This window comes from Bos indicus, chromosome 27 (assembly GCF_029378745.1).
Source record: "Bos indicus isolate NIAB-ARS_2022 breed Sahiwal x Tharparkar chromosome 27, NIAB-ARS_B.indTharparkar_mat_pri_1.0, whole genome shotgun sequence".
Classification (NCBI taxonomy): domain Eukaryota; kingdom Metazoa; phylum Chordata; class Mammalia; order Artiodactyla; family Bovidae; genus Bos; species Bos indicus.
The window spans coordinates 5,408,836-5,424,892 of NC_091786.1; the positions used below are offsets into that span (position 1 = coordinate 5,408,836).

Genomic DNA, 16,057 nt, shown 5'->3' on the forward strand with positions numbered 1-16,057 from the left:
ACAGCTTTCTTATCCATTCATCTGCCGATGGACATCTAGGTTGCTTCCATGTCCTGGCTATTGTAAACAGTGCTGCGATGAACATTGGGGTACACGTGTCTCTTTCAATTCTGGTTTCCTCAGTGTGTATGCCCAGCAGTGGGATTGCTGGATCATAAGGCAGTTCTATTTCCAGGTATGGAATTTAGAAAGATGGTAACAATAACCCTGTATACGAGACAGCAAAAGAGACACTGATGTATAGAACAGTCTTTTGGACTCTGTGGGAGAGGGAGAGGGTGGGATGATTTGGGAGAATGGCATTGAAATATGTATAATATCATATATGAAACAAGTCGCTAGTCCAGGTTTGATACATGATACTGGATGCTTGGGGTTGGTGCACTGGGATGACCCAGAGGGATGGTATGGGGAGGGAGGAGGGAGGAGGGTTCAGGATGGGGAACACATGTATACCTGTGGCAGATTCATTTTGATATATGGTAAAACCAATACGATATTGTAAAGTTAAATTAAAAAAAAAAAAAGAATCTGCCTTCCAATTCAGGAAATGTAGGTTTGATCCCTGGTTGGTGAACTATGATCCCACATGATGTAGGGCAACTAAGCCTGTGTACCACAATGAACACCCAGCACAGACAAAAGTAAATAAAGGTATTTTTTTTAATAAAAGAACATTTGCCCTAATATATATCGAATTATAAAACAATAGTCATTTCTAGTTGGTGGAACTACAGGGAAATTTATATGTCTAATTATATATTTCTGAAACATTTAATTCTTCCTAGCATGCATAAGTAAAAAGTATTTTTAAATTTTTATTTTTAAAAATTTGAAGTTCCAATTAATAGGAGATGCCAATACACAAATAAGCAGTTCCATTATCTGTGCTCTTGTGTGGAAGGGATGAAAGAATCTGCTTGAGGCAGGTGGCAGAAGCTTGACCATTATTGTGTACTTACATCTGAGACCAAGAATATGGTTGCCTAGAAGCCTCAGGAAAAATAGTTTCTAAGCCTGCAAGAAAAACGTCTCTCTTACGCTCTGCTTCCTTGGAAGCATGTTAACAGTTTGGCACTTGTGGAGGCCCACTAGGCAACTGGTAGAATGAATTTCTGGAGGGAAACTGTTTTTTTTCTCTTCTACCTCATGTCCTGGATTATTTTGGATTGGTTTGGGGATAGTATCTGAGTTTCTATCTTTTGGGCTACTTTTTTTTTTTTCCAGGAATATACAGTTTTTTTCCTTTGATATATGCTTAAATGTTTACTTTTAAGTGATGTAACTTTTCAGAAAACAAAGTTTATTTCTGTGGGAAAAATACTTTTTATATTTTTGACTGTTTTTTGTTCCTTCTCTTTTGACATCCCTAGCCAACAAGAACATTAGTCATGACAAGCATGCCATCTGAGTAAGTACTCGTTGTTTTGATAACTTTCTCCTCGATATAAAGTTTGGACTTTTCGTTCATAAACTGTGCTGGGTGCTTGAGCAGCCCTCACGTCTGTGCTGTGTCCATGTTGATCTCTGTAATTAACACTGGAGTCAGAAGAGCACTGGAAATAAGAGAGGTGGTGAAAAGGCTGTAAACAGTTCAGCACCGAAGACCTTTGAGTGGTTTGGACGGCATTTAGAGGCGTTTTAGTATTTGCCGTTCCTCTTGCTCGTCTTGTGCTGCACGGCTCTGCGAGTCCACCACCCCCACCCCGTGAAGGCCCTGTAAGTGGAGCCTCGCTGGTGGAACCGCTTCCCTTAAAGATCTTAAAGAAATGCTTTAGTGGGACGCTTTCTACCACCGTGGTAAAAAAGCTGTCTGCACATCTGGTGGAAGCATTCACAGCTCCCTAGCGCACTCTTATCATCTCTCTTAAACATTAGCACAATGTTGCACATCCAAAAAAAATACCGTGCCTTATTCTTTGCAACAGATTTTTTAATTTTTATTTAAAGAGGAAAAAAAATTTTTTTAAATAGCAGAAGTTTTAGGGCTTTAAGATATCCATCAAAACACTGGGACATCTCAGGGAAAAATAGGCTGCAGAAAGAGTGCATGCTTCCAAGACTCTGGGTGGCGGGATCCTGTCCCACCTGTGGCATGAAGTTAAAAGGTCGTTCAAAACCCACATGTTATCTAGTGGAAAAGGAACACGCTCACAAGTTCTGTTTATGTCTTGTGAAATACATTGGTCATCCTAAATAGTTTAGTACAGAAACGAATAATTGAATATTGGTCTAACATTTTTAAAAGTCTGTATTTTTGCCCAAATTTAAAAAACAAAAAAAAACACTGATAGCCATTTTCTCAATCGAAGGTTTGAAAATCAAACTCTTCATTTAGCCCATTTTGAATCTCTTTTTGATTCATTCCTGCCCCACAAATACTTGTTGTCAGAAGTTAAGAACAAGACTTTTATGTTCTAAGGTCATATTGATTAGCCGTGTTTTGCAAAGATTCTTGTTATTGATTAGCACATCCAGTGAAGAGCTAGAAGCTCCCAGACTTGGAATGACAAAATCATAGATATGCAGAAACAGGTTTCTAGAGAGCATCTGGCTTAGAGGTTTTCACTTCTTTTTGCTATTGTTTTATTTGCATTTTGTACCCCTCCCCCAATTTAAATATTTTCAGCAACTCCAATAAGCACATATCCTCTGGTTAAAGTGATGTGTCCGGTCCTGACTCATCCATCTGCTATACCCTGGGGATCCCTGGAAAATTCTCACCAGGATAGAGGTCAGGCCTTGTATTTCACAAGTGAAGAAATAGGTCTTGTGATCGGCAAAGCCCAGATCATCATAACTGAGAAATGCCATAATATAAGCAGGAGATAGTTGGAGACGATGTGCGTAATCATGCACAAAACTACCTCCTTCCTTTTGGAATGTATTTTTTGGAGACGAGAAGTTTCTTAACTCACTGTGCACGTCATGGTGTGGCTCAGAAAGCCTACATGGTGTTCATGTTTTGGCAGGGATTTCCCAAAGCTGCTGGCAGAGAGGGGGAAAAGCAACATGTCAGAGTTAAAGGCATGATAGGAAGGTGATTGTAAAAGGAAGAAAGGGAATATGAAGAGTGATTTGGAAAGTTAGGGAAGAGAAATATTTAAAGAGAAAAAAGGGTACTTAAGGCATTAATGGAATGACAAATCAGAAGATAAACAGTGATGAGCTTTGTGAAATTTGCCCTGAAGTTTTAATAAACAGGACCTATAAAATTATATGTTTGACTCTTGATAAATGTTTCATTTTTAAAATAAAATAAGTGAGGATCTTGGTTCTGACAGTGCAAAAACTAGGTCCGACAGGACTCAAAAGTACACACAACCGGGTCTGGGTGTGGAGGAGGCCTGGTGCAGGGAACTGGCAGGCCCTGCCGAGCACCTGGGGAAACCGTGTTTAGCTTTGGGGCCGCTGTTTCTTAGCCACTAAAACAGTTGGAGTTGAGATCTGAAATTTATTTCCCCCAGATTTCAAGTTATGGATTGCAGGGAAACAAGCAGCAAAGAAGAAGTCAGTGTACATTTTTTCCTAGTTTTTTTTACATTTTAGTTCATTGTAATCCCCTTGATGTTTATGCACAGAAAAAAACAACCGTGTGTTGATTTTTCTCCCCGCTTCACAGAAAGTACAGCGTGGTGATCCAGGTCGTGAACAGACTGAAGGGCTTCTCGCTGGCGCAGGAGGTGTGCGGCAGCACCACGCACGTGCTGGCCGGGAAGCCTCGCCGCACCCTGAGCGTGCTGCTGGGCATAGCGCGCGGCTGCTGGATCCTGTCCTTCGAGTGGGTAAGCCTCCGCACCCGCACAGTGCGCATGCGCGTCCCGGTTTCTCGCCGCGGGCTGAGTGGCCGGCTGGTCCGTGTTAGTCTTGCCCTCTCTCCTCTGATGGTCCTCGCCTCCAGCTCTGATGGTCCCCAGGAGGACGAGCAGGTAGGTTTCCAGGTAAAGAGCTCACGGCCACGAGCAGATGTAAGATTAGAGCAGACTTGGAAGGAGAACGCCCCAGTGCACGTTCTCACAGTCAAATGCTCGCTCTTCTGTGCTTGACCAAGAATTAATGTGACCTATGTTAGCGATGGTTTAAAAAGCCAAAGGAATTCCGTGATTGTTTTCACAGATGGGTCTACTTACTGAGAGACATGTTCGTTTAATCCCGTTTGGATATGTTATTATCTATGCATGTCTGTCTATAACATTACTTGCCCTTATTTCTGTGTATTAAATGCAGAGTTTGGGGGGTTTTTTTTAAGTCATTTTTTTCCCCATTATTCTTGAAGTTGAAATTGTTTCTTACTCTTTCTATTTTTACTTTGACCCACAACCCATGGTCACTCCAAAGCATTACTGTCTGATGAGGGTAGCATCGTTTGTTACTTGCGTCAATATTTCACATCTGCTAAGTACCCAGCCTCCCTTCTCCTCCCCCAAGCATGTGTTATACTGCTGTTGTTGTTTAGTCACTAAGTCCTGCCAATTCTTTTGTGACCTCGTGGACTGTAGCCTGCCAGGCTTCTCTATCCATGGAACTTCCCAGGCAAGAATACCAGAGTGGGTTGCTGTTTTCTTCTCCAGGAGATCTTTCCAACCCAGGGATCAAACCTGCGTCTCCTACATTGCAGGCAGATTCTTTGCCACTGAGCCACCTGGGAATGCTCTGTTAATTTAAGCCGGTAGAATTATAATATGCAAATAAACAGCAGATATATTTCCAACTTCAGCTCTGGTCTTTTTCCCTTGTTATGATTTAACCTGCATCTCTCTCTGGTGTGTGAGGTTTAAGATATTAGTGGTTGGAGTCATGAAGTGGAAAAGGCTGGAATTCCCCCCACAAAGTCCTGTTTGTCTAGGCAACAATTAGGAATTGCCTTACTTAATTATATACAAGTACTGGTCCACATTTCTTTGTATGCAATGTCATTAATAGCTCCAGCCTCTGTGAATGAATATCCTGTTTGCTTTCTCTCCAATTCACAGTGTCTCTGTTTATCAGTCACCTCTTCCTTCCCTCATGTCTCAGAGGAAGACATTATCTTTTATGAGGCCAGGCAGCTGTGCTCTGTTCTGTACCAGCTTGTCCTCCTGGAACGCAGAGCCAGCGGAGGGCGCGGGCATGAGGGCTCGCCCTCCCCGCTGCCAGGCACGGGGAGCCCTGCCTGGGTGCCCCCATTTCTGCCCCAAATCCTGCCAGGGTTCCACCACTAATCACATGTAGAAACGGAGCCAGGTGTGCATTTAACATCAGGCCACTGTGTGTGAAATTAACCTCTCTCTGTGGGATTAACTGCTATCCATGAGCAAGGCGGGAAGTGAAACATGTTATCTGATAAACTTCCTGTGCTCAGACAGGACTGCCTGCCTGGACCTTCCTGCCCAAGGGGAGGAGCCTTGCCCACGGTGACTTAGTGAGCAGACTAAGTGTAAGTGCAATAATAAGCCAAGAAAAGGAAATAAAAGGCATTTAGGTTATAGAGGGGAAAAGAGGGAGCCATCTCTGTTCTCAGACTACATGAGAGTCTGTGTGGACAACTGCAACAAATCCACCAGAAAGCTCTCAGGATTAATAAGTGAGTTCAGCAAATTGTTGGCAAACAAGGATTCTGTAGTACAAGGTCAATACTAAGATGGTGGTGGTGTTTAGTTGCTCACTTGTGTCTGATTCTTTGTGACTCCCTGGACTGTGGCCAGGCTCCTCTGTCCATGAGATTCTTCAGGCAAAGATGCTAGAATAGGTTGTCATTTTCTCCTCCAGGGTATCTTTCCAACCCTGGGATCGAACCCAGGTCTCCTGCATTGGCAGGAAGATTCTTTACCTCTGAGCCACGGGGGAAGCCCCAACATTGACATACTTAAGTTTAATAAATGTAACAGAAAGGGATGTGCAGACTCTGTGGCCTGGAAGATTGGAAACATCAGAGACGTATTGGGCCCAAGGACTGGAAGACTCAGTGTGGTTCAAAGGCCCTCTCCCCTAAAGTACTCTGCAGACTTAATATGTTCCTGCTCACACTCACAGACTTCACTGACGACACACAGGCTGACTCTCAGATGTGTATGTGGGAAGCAGGGGACAGCACAGCTGGGACAGTTTAGAAAGCAAAGCACAGAACTGGAGGCACATGCCTGCAGGGTCCGTGGTACTGTGTTCATGTCCTTTGGCCGTGTTAAATTACTACAAATTTAGAGGCTAACCGCCCCCCTCCCCCCACACCTGACCTGTCTTCTCACAGCCTCCGAGGTCAGCAGTCTGCACAGGCTTCCTGGACTCACGGCCAGGTGTTGTGGGGCTCTGTCCCTGCCAGAGGCTCTGAGAGAACTCCTGCTTCCTGCCCTCTTCATTTTCTGTGGGCCGCCCACGGCCCGTGGCTCACAGCCCCTTCCAGCCGTGATGTCACCAGCCTCTGCTTCCCTGGTCATGTCTCTGACTTCCTGCCTCCATCATTCATTCATTGGGACCCTTGTGGTCTCTCGAGCCCCCCAGATAATCCAGAGCACCTCCCATCTCGAGGTCATTACTGTCACTGCACCTGTAAAGCACCTGTCTCCGCGGCAGGTCACAAACCCCTGGGACTCCTCCACGGATAGCTGCAGGGCCCTTCTGCCTGGTCTCACGATAATGCCGATGCGTTATTTCCACAAGGGCTGCATAACACTACTGTATCTCTGGCTGATGACTTTGATTTGAATTCTATAAGGGCAGGCTTTCCAAAAGTTTAGAAAGACCCAGAAGGAGGAAGGCCATGTGAGATGCGGAGCCTGGTGTGATGCATCTGTGTGCTGAGGAGCCCAAGACTTGAGGGAGCTCCAGGAGGAGGGTGCCTGGGCCAGGTTCTCCCTCAAAGGTCTCCCTCCCTCCCCTCTGGAAGGGATCCTGTCTACACCTGCATGTGGGACTTTTAATCTTTCAGAACAGGGTTTGGTCATTGTAAGCAAGGAGACAGACTGGTCAAAAATAGAGCTCACTGAGAAAAAACTAAAGAGTTGCTCACAGAAAGACTAGAGTCGGTCACCCTGGGCCTCCAGCCATCCCCAAACTGTGCGTGTTCTTCCTGACGCAGAGCTCACCCACGGTGCTGGCCCAGAGCAAGGCTGAGCCACAGGGGAGGGTCGGCTGTGGACCCCCAAGACTCAAGCAAAGGCAGGGCTGGGGCGGGGCTGTGTTACTGCTGAAGCCAGGAGCCTGCCTCAGTCAGGGTTTTAACACTAGCAAGACAGTGCAGGACAGCATTCGATTAACATTTTAAGCAGCACATTTTACCTGCCAGTATGATGATTTCACGGCTTCCCTGGTGGCTCAGATGGTAAAGAATCTGCTTGGAATGTGGGAGGCCTCGGTTCGATCCCTGGGTTGGGAAGGACCCCTGGAGGAGGGTATGGCAACCTACTCCAGTATTCTTGCCTGGAGAATCCCACAGACGAGGAACCTGGTGGGCTACAGTCCATAGGGTCGCAAAGAGTCGGACATGACTGAGTGACTAAGCACAGCACACATAATGATTTCAAACAGTGGTAAAGCAGTTTCTTAGAAATTTAATAGAATTTTGCCCTTATTAAGCCACTAATTAAGCCACCAGTTTTTCTGGAAGATAGGACTTCTGACAGGTTTATGTATTGCACTTGTCTAGTATCTCATACATCCAATGCCTTCTACTAAGAAGACTGGAGTACACAGGTAGCTGTTCAGAGGGAGAGGATGGAGTGAAAATGACTTCACTGAAAATGCAGTTTCATTGTACGTCTGTACACACACATAAATCCATATGTGCTTGCTCTGTGTGGCGGTTCCCATCAGTTTCCCCTAAAGAATAATAAGTACAGGCCAGTGAAATGGTGAGCTACCCTGCTGCCCCCACGTTGGAGAGTTTAAAGTTAATCATCCCCAGAAAAAATGGTACATCATGTGAATTGCCAGTCTGGATGAAGCACAAGTTGCCATCAGGATTGCCGGGAGAAATATCAACAACCTCAGATATGCAGATGACACCACCCTTATGACAGAAAGAGAAGAAGAACTAAAGAGCCTCTTGATGAAAGTGAAAGGAGAGTGAAAAAGGAGGCTTGAATCTCAGCATTCAAAAAACTAAGATCATGGCATCCGGTCCCATCACTTCATGGCAAAGAGATGTGGAAACAATGGAAACAGAGACAGACTTTTATTTTCTTAGGCTCCAAAATCACTGAGGATGGTGACTGCAGCCATGAAATTAAAAGATGCTTGCTCCTTGGAACAAAAGCTATGACAAACCTAGGGCGCATATTAAAAAACAGAGACATCATTTTGCTGACAAAGATCTGTCTAGTTAAAGCTGTGGTTTTCCATGTACAGATGTGAGAGTTGGACCCTAAATAAGGCTGAGCACTGAAGAATTGATGCTTTTGAACTGTGGTGTTCAAGAAGACTCTTGAGAGTCCCTTGGACTTCAAGGAGATCCAGCCAGTCCATCCTAAAGGAAATCAGTCCTGAATATTCATTGGAAGGACTGATGTTGAAGCTGAAGCTCCAGTACTTTGGCCACTTCATGCAAAGAGTTGACTCATTGGAAAAGACCCTGATGCTGGGAAAGACTGAGGACAGGAGGAGAAGGGGGCAACAGTGGACAAGATCTGAGGCATCATTGACTCAAGAGACGTGAGTTTGAGCAAGCTCCAGGAGATAGTGAAGGACAGGTAAGCCTGGTATGCTGCCGTCCATGTGGTCACAGAGTCAGACGTGACTTAGTGAGGAACAACAACAAGGGAAAATGAGACAGAGGCTGCTGAGCCGCCCGGGTGCTGGGAACCTTTTCCACCAGGCAGCCTTAGGGAAGATGTCCCATCTCCCTGAGCTGCGGGTCCTCCTTTGTAAGACACACCCAGTGACAGGATGTCCTTCATAGGATCGCGTGAAAGCTAAGAGTTAAAGATGTGTGGTGCTCCTTGCAGCAACTGAAAAAAGTAGGGATTTAACACGTTAGCCTTACAACAGAAATAACTTAGTAACCTCCTGCAAGAACTGTAAAAATCAACTGCTACATCCTGTCCCCACAGCCTTGTATAGGGAAAGAGTACATTAACCCTAAAATTGACCAAAGGCACTTGCTCTGGACAAGCGAGCACTTGGTCGAGGACCAAGTGAGGGAGGCTGGAAATGGGAATGGTCTGGGTGGGCAGTGGAGGCGGTGAGGGGGCGCGTCTGCCTCCATCCTTACAGGGACCCAAGAGTAGCATCTTTCCTGATCCAGAGGCCGACCAGAGGATTTCAGTGTGCCTGAGAGCCCACTTCACCTGAAGGCACGGTGGTGCTGATCTTCTCCAAAACCTTCAGAGTACTGTTCCTCCGAGCGGTTGCTCTCAGGTTCCAAAGATAGTTTTGGAATTCGTGTCTATGCAAACAGCTTCCCAATGATGCACAAACCCTCCCTATTCGTGGAAAACACCACCCCCTGGGAAACCGAAAAGCACAGGATACACTGCGGCTTAAAGAAAAATGCCTGGTCATGTAATTGTGATGACTCAGAGGCTTCCTCTAGTGGGCGAGGGGGGAGGTTGTGACGTGTTCACTGATGCTTATAGATGAAGGCCTTGAAAAATACCGTAGACATGAACTGAACCCCTTTCCCTGTACAACTCAACTCCATCTTAAATAAGACAGACATGCTCCCTGATTCTTGAATGGCTTCCTTTGATTTTCTAAAAAAATTGAAGCAAACAAACGTGGTAAATTGTTCTGAGAGACAGAAGTCGCCCCTGCTGTTTACAGAGCCACACAGGGTAGTTTCTAACGCTTAATGCACAGCACAACTGTCAGTGACTTGTTCGTGACTCTGGACAGGAGCTTCGCAGGTGGCGGCTTCTGTTCAGGTCGGTGCTAGAAGAATCCACACGCTTACTGAAGGATCTCATATCTTTGTGTAAAAGGAACGACTCTCTCCCTGTGGTCTGCCTCCGTTCTGCTTGTCCCCAATGCAATTTGGGGGATTCTTAAAATATTCCTTTTGGCGAGCGCGATCAACTTGCCTCCAAGAAAAACATCACTGGGAATGTTTTTATTTCAGGGTTTGTGTGGTATTCTCTGGAAATTTTTTGTAAAGGAGAATTCTAACAGCTCTTTAAAATTAGATGGTTGTATGTGGCCTGGTTTATCATATCCAAAAAATTATGGTGATTTTATAACACAATTCAGTTTGGACTTTTACTTAATCTTTTGTGTGTGTGTGTATGAGAAAACCATGTTGGCAGCTTCAGCTTGTTTACAGCAGTTCCTACTTCCACTGTTCACTCTGCTGTTTTCAGCAAAGCAAGTAACTTTTTTCCTGCTTCATGGTGGAGTTGTCTGTCAGAAACATAGAAATGTAGGCCTGTGTCCTGTTCAAGAGGGACAGGAAGTAACACAAAAGAAAAAGAGAGAAATTGGTTTTACCGGAGTGTCCCTTTGCTATATTTTGTTTAAGTGTGGGGCTCCTTGAATTCTCTAGAAAAAGCGTATTTCACGTATTTGGTGTCTGCCTCACTCTTCCTGGCGTTACCTGAATTCCACCCCACCTGCGTGTCCTCTGTCCCAGGAGAAGGGGACCCGCGACTTCTTCTCCCCTCTGCTTCCAGTACACGCTGCTCTGTTCCCCTTTCAGACACACACAGGAGTGACTCAGCCTCTGTGTTCAGGTTAGAAAGTGTTGATTCTGACTGCTTTTGAGTAAAGCTTGATGGGGACTCTTAAAGCTAACTCTCTTATAGCAAATTCAGGGCTTAGAAGCTTAATCAGTCTTGCAGCCAAATTTCAAGGCACTGTAACTCTTAACAGAAGAGTAGAGAAGCACTTCATAGTCAAGGGTGTCACAAATCAAAACATGATGTCCTGACAGGTCAGTTGTCTTGAAATACGGTGATTCTGTTTGGGCTTTTCCACACTGACCTCAGTAGGCGGTGCATCTGAGAGATGTACGTTATTAGGGTGAGCGCAGGGTCAACTGTCTGAAGAAGAATGAAACGTAGTCCCTGCAGCCCGAGCCTGTCCTGTCGCTTGGAAGAATGCTTAGTCACCCTTCTGAGATAACAGCCAGTGCTGAAACCAGACTGGAATCCGGCCTTTTCCCTGGTACATCCCTGCCCTCCTGAGACTGCTCAGGAGGAATCCATCCTGAAACTGTCTTCTCTGCTTTCTTTATAAACCTGAAGTGAGTGGATTAACCCTGAATCATTTTTAGACAGAATGTACTTTATGCAGTGTGCCTGTGGCCAGGGATTCTGAGCTGTTTTCCTGCATTCTTTAGCAAACATTTATTGGCCGTAAGGCGCTAATGATGTGAGAGCTCCACCTCGGGTCTTCAGATCTTCCTTGATTTGATTCCAAAGCCATTTTGACTGTGCCAGAGATTATATTTTGATGAAGTACTTACATTTTAAAAAGCATTTTCACATCCTGTGTCTCCTGGACCCCGTGAGATAATAAACACTGTTGTGTTTAGTGGTGAAGACACTAGGAAAAGTAGCCCTTCTGACTTGGATATCAGGATTGACTTTTTGAAACAGTGTTGATAAAGATGCTACCCTAAGGCACTGGGTAGAAGCAGTCATCTCAAAGCACACCTACTCTGACATTTTTTCTTGTTAAAATAATGGGTTCTGTTTGAGGACTGACACAGAGCCTGCCTCCCTGCTCCTTTCCCTTGTGGTTCCTGAAAAGTGCCCGACCCCTCTCTGGGGCCCCGGGAAGTGGTGGCCTGCAGGACTCCGGCACCCCATCCACCATCCTCTCGGCCCACCAGGTGTGCCCATCCCACGCTGGAGGAGCGGGCTTGCCCGCAGCCTCACCACTGCGGACAGATTGAAAGGGGACCTATCAGCTCATTGTTGTTCAGTCACTAAGCTGTGTCCACCTCTTTGCAACCCCGTGGACTGCAGCACCCCAGGCTTCCCTGTCCTTCACCAACTCCCAAGGTTTCCTCAAACTCACGTCCAGTGATTCAGTGATGCCATCCAACCATCTCATCCTCTGTTGCCCCTTTCTCCTCCTGCCTTCAGTCTTTCTCAGCATCAGGGTCTTTTGCACTGAGTCAGTTCTTCATATCTGGTGGCCAAAGTATTAGGAGGGAGGGGGATACTAGATAAAGATTCTGTATGTAAAAGCAGAGGTCTCTGTATTCGGCAAGCAGTGTGACTGCATAAGGCTACACCTGAGAAAGACCCAGCGACCCCATCCTGTTTAGTGCCCATCCGTTTCAAAACATGGCCTTCAGGGCTCTCACTGTTTCTATTTTATTTTGCTTAACTTGGGGCAGCCAAGCAGAAGTGCTAGTTCTTAACTTTCCCGAACCTCACATTATCTCTTCATTGCTTTATGCTTGAGAATTCTAGGATCTCCACTTAGTCCCCATGGAACTGAATCACAAATTCAAAGCTCAGTTTCAGAAAAAGCTTCAGTTATACCTAAAGTTACATCTTCATTATTTAACCTTTGCAACTTCCCATTGAATCCCTAGACTCCTCTGTGTCTCTGGTGTCCCAAGGAAGCAGTGCTCTCCTTCAGCAACAGCACAAAAGTTTTACCCTGAGGTTTTCATCAGAAAATGCAGCTGTGATTTCATTCTCTGGGACTTTTCGAAAATGAGATTCAGCCCTCCGTCATCACAACGTCTGTCAGTGACCTTGGGAACTCTGTGAACTGCCATACTGTAATGTTTCTGAGCTCTAACCTGAGTCACCATAGATTGCCACAGAGCATCCTTATTGTTCGGTCACTATGTTGGACTCTTTGAGACGCTGTGGACTGCAGCACGCTGGGCTTCCGTGTCCCTCACCGTCTCTCGGACATAGAACTGGGCAGAGCATCAGACTTAACCTCTCTTCATCTCTGCACGAGTCCCCTCTGTGAATTGGGCTTTTTGACATTTTGGGAATAGTGGCATTTTGAAGAGAGCTGATGGAAGAAGTACTGGAGTTTTAAAAACCATTGTAATGTCTTTCAAAACAAAATTGACAACACTTTGCTACCTGACGCTTACTATGTGTGATCCACATGATGAGTTTCTCCTAAAATTCATTGCCCTGGAAGGTTCCCTACAGAAAACCTTCTCAGCTCTTCTTTACCAGAGAATAAGACATACGTAAAAGTGATTTTGCAGCTGAACTAGCAGCTTGCCTTAGATGGCATGATAGATCTACATCTTAGTTCTTTTGAATTGATCTGTATTCTTTTGCAAAAACAGATAATGCTGTGCTTGAATATTAAATTTGCATAACCTGATAATCTATCAAGCACTGGTCGTTCTCAGGGCGTTCACAGACCTGAGACACACAAACGCAGTCATGGGCTCTCGTGAAGTGGGGCAGGAGGAGATGCTTCTGTCTTCACGAGGTCCTTCCTGCCTTCCTCACGGGCTGCCTGCTACGTGCCGTATCACACAGCCTCTGAGAGGCCTTCAGTGACTAGAGAAGCACATCTCCACCGATTTTGTTGCCTATAGGTAGTTTATCTTGGTTTCATTGTTGTTGTTCAGTCGCTCTGTTGTGTCCAACTCTTTGTGACCCCCTGGACTGTAGCACGCCAGGCTTCCCTGTCCGTCACCTTCTCCCGGAGTTTGCTCAGACTCATATCCATTGAGTCAGTGATGCCATCCAACCATCTCATCCTCTGTTGCCTCCTTCTCCTCCTGCCCTCAGTCTTTCCCAGCATCAGGGTCTTTTCCAGTTCAAAAGCACCAATTCTTCGGTGCTCAGCCTTTATCCAGCTCTCACATCCGTACATGACTACTGGAAAAGCCACAGCTTTGATTATAGGGACCTTTGTTGGCAGAGTGATGACTCTGCTTTTTAACATGCCATCTAGGTTTGTCATAGTGTGTCTTCCAAGGAGCAGCCATGTGTTGCTCATTTGGTTTCACTGGGTGATAACAAAATAAGAGAGACTAATACATAAGTGTTAATTTATGCACAGGACTTTTTTCCTTTTGTTGTTGTTGTCATAAGTTGTGTCTGACTTTTTGCAACCCCATGGACTGTAGCATGCCAGGCCTCCCTGTCCCTCACTTTCTCCCAGAGTTCACCCAAGTTCATGTCCATTGAGTCGGTGATGCCATCCAACCATCTCATCCTCTGCCGCCCTCCTCTCCTTTTGCCTTCAATCCATGGATGCCTTCTTGAAATAAAACATTTCTGTTAAACTGTGAGCAGTATTTTTGGTAGTAAATCCCATGAGAGAGTTTTGGCCATACCCTCCTTGGCACAAGAGTCTAGGACCAGGCCAGGGCTGTTTCAGGTGGACAGCAGCGCCTGTGTAGCAGACACCGGGGGTTTAGTGACCACAAGCTCTTGAGGACAGAGGCTGTGCCTGTCTTGTCTCACGTGGCCCAGGACTCGGGCTGGGGCGTGAGGCACAGCACTTTGTAGCAGAATGAATGAGTGAGCAGATGGGGTGACTAAACATACTGTTACTTCTTTTAAAAGTCTTGGACTTTCTTGAAGCCTCTGAGCTAAAAATGTCATTTAAAAAGATTGTGCATCATTATAAATTACAGAAGTGCCCATGTAGTTCGTGTGTTTCTTGTTAAGATTCGTGAAAATAAGATGACCTGATGCTCATTTAAGGAAAACCATCTTATAACTCAAATTCACAGAAAGAACAAAAAACAGTGATTGCTCTTAGTAGCCATAATATTTGGTTTATTATCAGAGATGGTAATAATAATTTCTGCTTTGTTTTCATACAGTGATGTTTCTGCTGTTTATTTTAGTTACATTGGAATGTGTTATATTTATTTCTTTGTTTTCGTTTTGATAAGAAAAGTAGAGCTTGTGTTTTTTATAAAGATGTTTGGACTTCACATTTAAGTACCCTGGTGAAATTCCGGGTCACCAGGCTCTCTACTGAGCAATATGTAAAAAGTGGCTCATTGTGAGCAGTTAAGCTTTGAAATCCAAGAATAACCCATTTTCATTTTCACAGCCTGGAAAAGATTGGGTAAAATATAAGCAGAATAAATCTTAACTTCAGTGCCTGCATGTGATCTAGCCAAACATTTTTGTAAGAACGTTCAAGTACATATCAACATGTAGCTTCTGTTTTCCTCTTCACATCTGGTATTTAGTCTCTGTCAAGTTAATATCTCTTACAAAAGGGAGAAGAATTCTTAGCTACTTATTTTTAGCACTTTATTGCTTGTTTTTTTGTTTTGGTTAAATAGGTTGTGTTAAGTTTTGGGTTTTCTGCCATGCCCCCACCCCCTTTTTTGAGACATCTGAAGCCATGCTTTTCAAACCTTAAACACCTGTGAATCACTTGAGGCTCTTATTAAAGTGTAGATTCTGACTCCGTGGGTCTGGGTCTCGGGTTCTTCATTTGCCCCAACATGATGTTTTGGCTGCTGGTCTCAGGACCACACAGGGGAGAGCTGGTGCCCAGTGGGCGTGTCTGAGAATGTGTATGATGTTAGTCACACAGAAAAGTGAAGGTGTGGGGCTGCCTTGCTGGGAGACCTGCGTATGCTCAGCTTGTCAGTGTTGTGGTTCAGAGTCGTGTCCGACTCTTTGTGACCCCATGGACTGTAGCACGCCAGGCTTCCCAGTCCTTCACCATCTCCTGGAGTTTGTTCAAACTCATGTCCATTGAGTTGGTGATGCCATCCAGCCATCTCACCCTGTGTCATCCCCTTCTCCTCCTGCCTTCAATCTTTCCCATCATGGTTATTGAAAGTTATACTATTGATAGTCTCAATGTTTCAAAGTGGAAACTGAGACTTGAGCATTTCTAATAGATTGCTCACAGTCACAGTGCTTGCAAATGGTGAATTTGAGGTTTGAATTCAGCTTTTCCTCCATCCATAGGCCATGGACTTTCTGGCATCTAATTCCAGAGGTAGCCTAGAGGATATTTTGATTTTTTGCTTCCTTAAACTTTGAATTTCTTTCTGTGACTGCACACCACCTCTTTGTGTTTTGAAAAGATTAATGGGTAAGAGTGACTTTTGTTCCCAGCCTTGCCGTTCCCCAGCTGCATGACAAGTAAGGCAGGCCATGTCCAGAGAACACTCGGTACTCATTTACTGTTATTAAACAAGCTTGTTTTTTTGACACCTGTTGCTAGTCTC

At 45.0% G+C, this 16,057-nt stretch overlaps 1 protein-coding gene across 9 annotated transcripts in view; it reads left to right on the forward strand.

The window, feature by feature from the left end:
* Window positions 1-16,057, forward strand: part of MCPH1 (microcephalin 1) — a 240,143-nt gene that overhangs the window by 69,341 nt on the left and 154,745 nt on the right. For 8 of the 9 annotated variants that reach the window (XM_070781622.1, XM_070781623.1, XM_070781631.1 and 5 more), the window contains 2 exons: window positions 1,374-1,411; window positions 3,623-3,785. The exons of the other annotated variant lie outside the window; for it this stretch is intronic. In XM_070781622.1, coding sequence (XP_070637723.1) covers window positions 1,374-1,411; window positions 3,623-3,785 — 201 coding nt within the window. The remainder of the gene's footprint in view (window positions 1-1,373; window positions 1,412-3,622; window positions 3,786-16,057) is intronic. 9 annotated transcript variants of the gene reach the window in all.